At 50.6% G+C, this 2,268-nt stretch overlaps 1 protein-coding gene across 1 annotated transcript; it reads right to left on the bottom strand.

Annotated features, from left to right (window-relative positions):
- Window positions 1–226: 226 nt before the first annotated feature.
- EAH_00050710 (hypothetical protein, conserved) lies at window positions 227–2,017 on the bottom strand (the record flags this gene model as incomplete). The annotated part of the gene is made up of 1 exon (XM_013394247.1): window positions 227–2,017. One exon carries the CDS (start codon window positions 2,015–2,017, stop codon window positions 227–229), a length of 1,791 nt encoding a protein of 596 aa, XP_013249701.1.
- Window positions 2,018–2,268: the final 251 nt, after the last annotated feature.

The following is a 2,268-nucleotide window of genomic DNA, read 5'->3' as shown; positions in this document are numbered from 1 at the left end:
CTGCTGCAACTGCTGCTGCTGCTGCTGCTACAACTGCTGCTGCTGCAGCATTTAAAGGAGAATAAACAACGCTGCTGCAGCAACTGCAAGAGCAGCAGGATCTGCTGCTTCTGCTGCAGCAGCAAGCCCTGCACCCGCACCCGCACCACGCCCACCACCCGCACCGCCAGCAGCAGCAGCAGCAGGAGGAGGAGCAGCAGCAGCAAGAGAATTGAGTTAAATGCAGTTAAAGAAGGGGCTGCATGTGAGAGATAAGTTTATCATCAACCCGTTTTTTATACATTTGTGCGAACTTCTCAACGCAGCCGACAGCAAACAGCAGCACAACAGCAGCAACAGCAGCAGAGAGCAGCGACGAGATGCTGAAGGAGAAGAAGCCTATAGCTGCTGCAGCACCAGCACCTCCTGCTGCTCCACTGCTGCTGCTGCTGCTGCTGCTGCTGCCCAGCTGCAAGCGTGTTAATGTTTCAAGTATAGTTTGCTGCAGCCTCTGCTTTGAGCCGAAGATAGCATCCGCAGCAGCAGCAAACGGTGCGATATTGAGCAGCCTTGATAAGAAAGCAACATGCAGAGGCCTATAGCTAGGCATGAAGATGAAGACAAAGAAAGCAGCTTGTAAAGAAGCTTTAACAACAGCCTTCCCTAAGAATAATGCTGTAAAGAAGCGAGAGAAGGGCATAAGAAAGTGTCCACAGACAATACCGCATAAATCAAACAGCATGTTTGGCCAACAAGATAAAAGAAAGACTGCTGTAGCCCCATATCGCTCAACAAAGCTCATCATACTTGCATGCATGCATGCAGATATACGTCTCCATACACCTGATATTGCTGCTGTAATACTTCTTCTTCTTTCTTCTGCTGCTGATTTTAAAACGCCTTCTTCACCTTCTTCGTCTCCTCCTGCTGCTCCTGCTGCTGCTGCTGCTGCTGCTGCTGCTGTTGCTTGCAGTTCCTCAAACTCATCATCAACCTGCTGTGCTTTTGCTGCAGCATAAGAAGCAGCATAAGGAGGCAGCTCTCCTAATGCTGTTCCTAGGCCCCACAGAAAAGCAAAAGGCAGCACTTTAATAAACACTTCAAAGAAGCCCGGCCCTGCTTCAAGCCCCAGCAGCAGTTGCTGCTGCTGCTGCTCAGAATTCTCATGATCGTGATGCATCAATAACTGGTGTTGCTGCTGCTGTAGCTGCTGCAGCAACATATGCTGCTGCTGCTGCTGCTGCTGCTGCTGCTGCACACAGGGAAATGTCTCGCCTGGTTTAAGCACAGAACCCCACATGTTGCTGCGAGCATCAAATGCGGTGTCTCCGCAGATTGCTGCTGCTGTACATACAGCGTAGATATGCGGAAATAGAAATAAAACACCGCTATGAAGACCGCTGCCTAATCCTACTGAGCTAGCTACACCGAGGCACACCCACCAAGCAGCAGCTTTAAAGCAAATCCACAGCTCAAGCAGCAAAGGTTTGTGAGGCCCTTCGATCTGTGCTGCAGCAGCAAGAGACAGCAGCAGCATCAGTAGCCACAGAGTAAACACATGAGCAGCAATAAAACGAGTCAGCCTATGAGTATAGCTTGCTGCACCTAAAACAAAGTAAGACAATGTCTTCAAAGGAGAACGCAGCAGAGTCAGCGAAGAGCGCTGCTGCTTCTGCTGCCTCCTAACCAACGACCAATCCACGCATAGATGCCCAGAGCAGCTGCATTGCTGCTGCTGCTGCTGCTGCTTCTGCTGCTGCTTCTGCTGCTGCTTTTGTTGCAGCTGTTGCTTCGATTTTGCTGCAGAACTGCTGCTGCTGCTGCTGCTATCTGGAAACGCAGTTCGGCAGCTGCGCAACAAAGGAGGAGGAAACCCAAAGGCCTGTTCGAAGACTTCAGTCAGTGAACAAGGATAAGCAGCAGCAGCAGCAGCAGCAGCAGCAGAAGGTGAAGAAGAAGAAGAAGAAGAAGAAGATGAAGACGGTGATGAAGCACCACCCCCAGACCCTCTAAAGTTAATGCCCCCTTTAGTGCCCATCCTCAGAAAAAAAACAATACAAACACACTCTATAACTCAGGTGTATAGGCACCTCTTCAGGTGTACAGGCACCTCCTCAGGTGTACAGGCACCTCTTCGGGTGTATAGGCACCTTCTCAGGTGTATAGGCACCTTCTCAGGTGTATAGGCACCTCTTCCGGTGTATAGCCACCTCCTCAGGGATGGAGAAAAGACAAGCGTGTGCACGTGGTCACCTCAACACCCTAAGCTAAACCCTAAACCCTAAACCC

This window comes from Eimeria acervulina, genomic scaffold (assembly GCF_000499425.1).
Source record: "Eimeria acervulina Houghton genomic scaffold, Eah_scaff855, whole genome shotgun sequence".
NCBI classification, from domain to species: domain Eukaryota; phylum Apicomplexa; class Conoidasida; order Eucoccidiorida; family Eimeriidae; genus Eimeria; species Eimeria acervulina.
The sequence above is the reverse complement of the archived record's forward strand: the minus strand, read 5'-3'. Positions and strand labels throughout refer to the sequence as shown.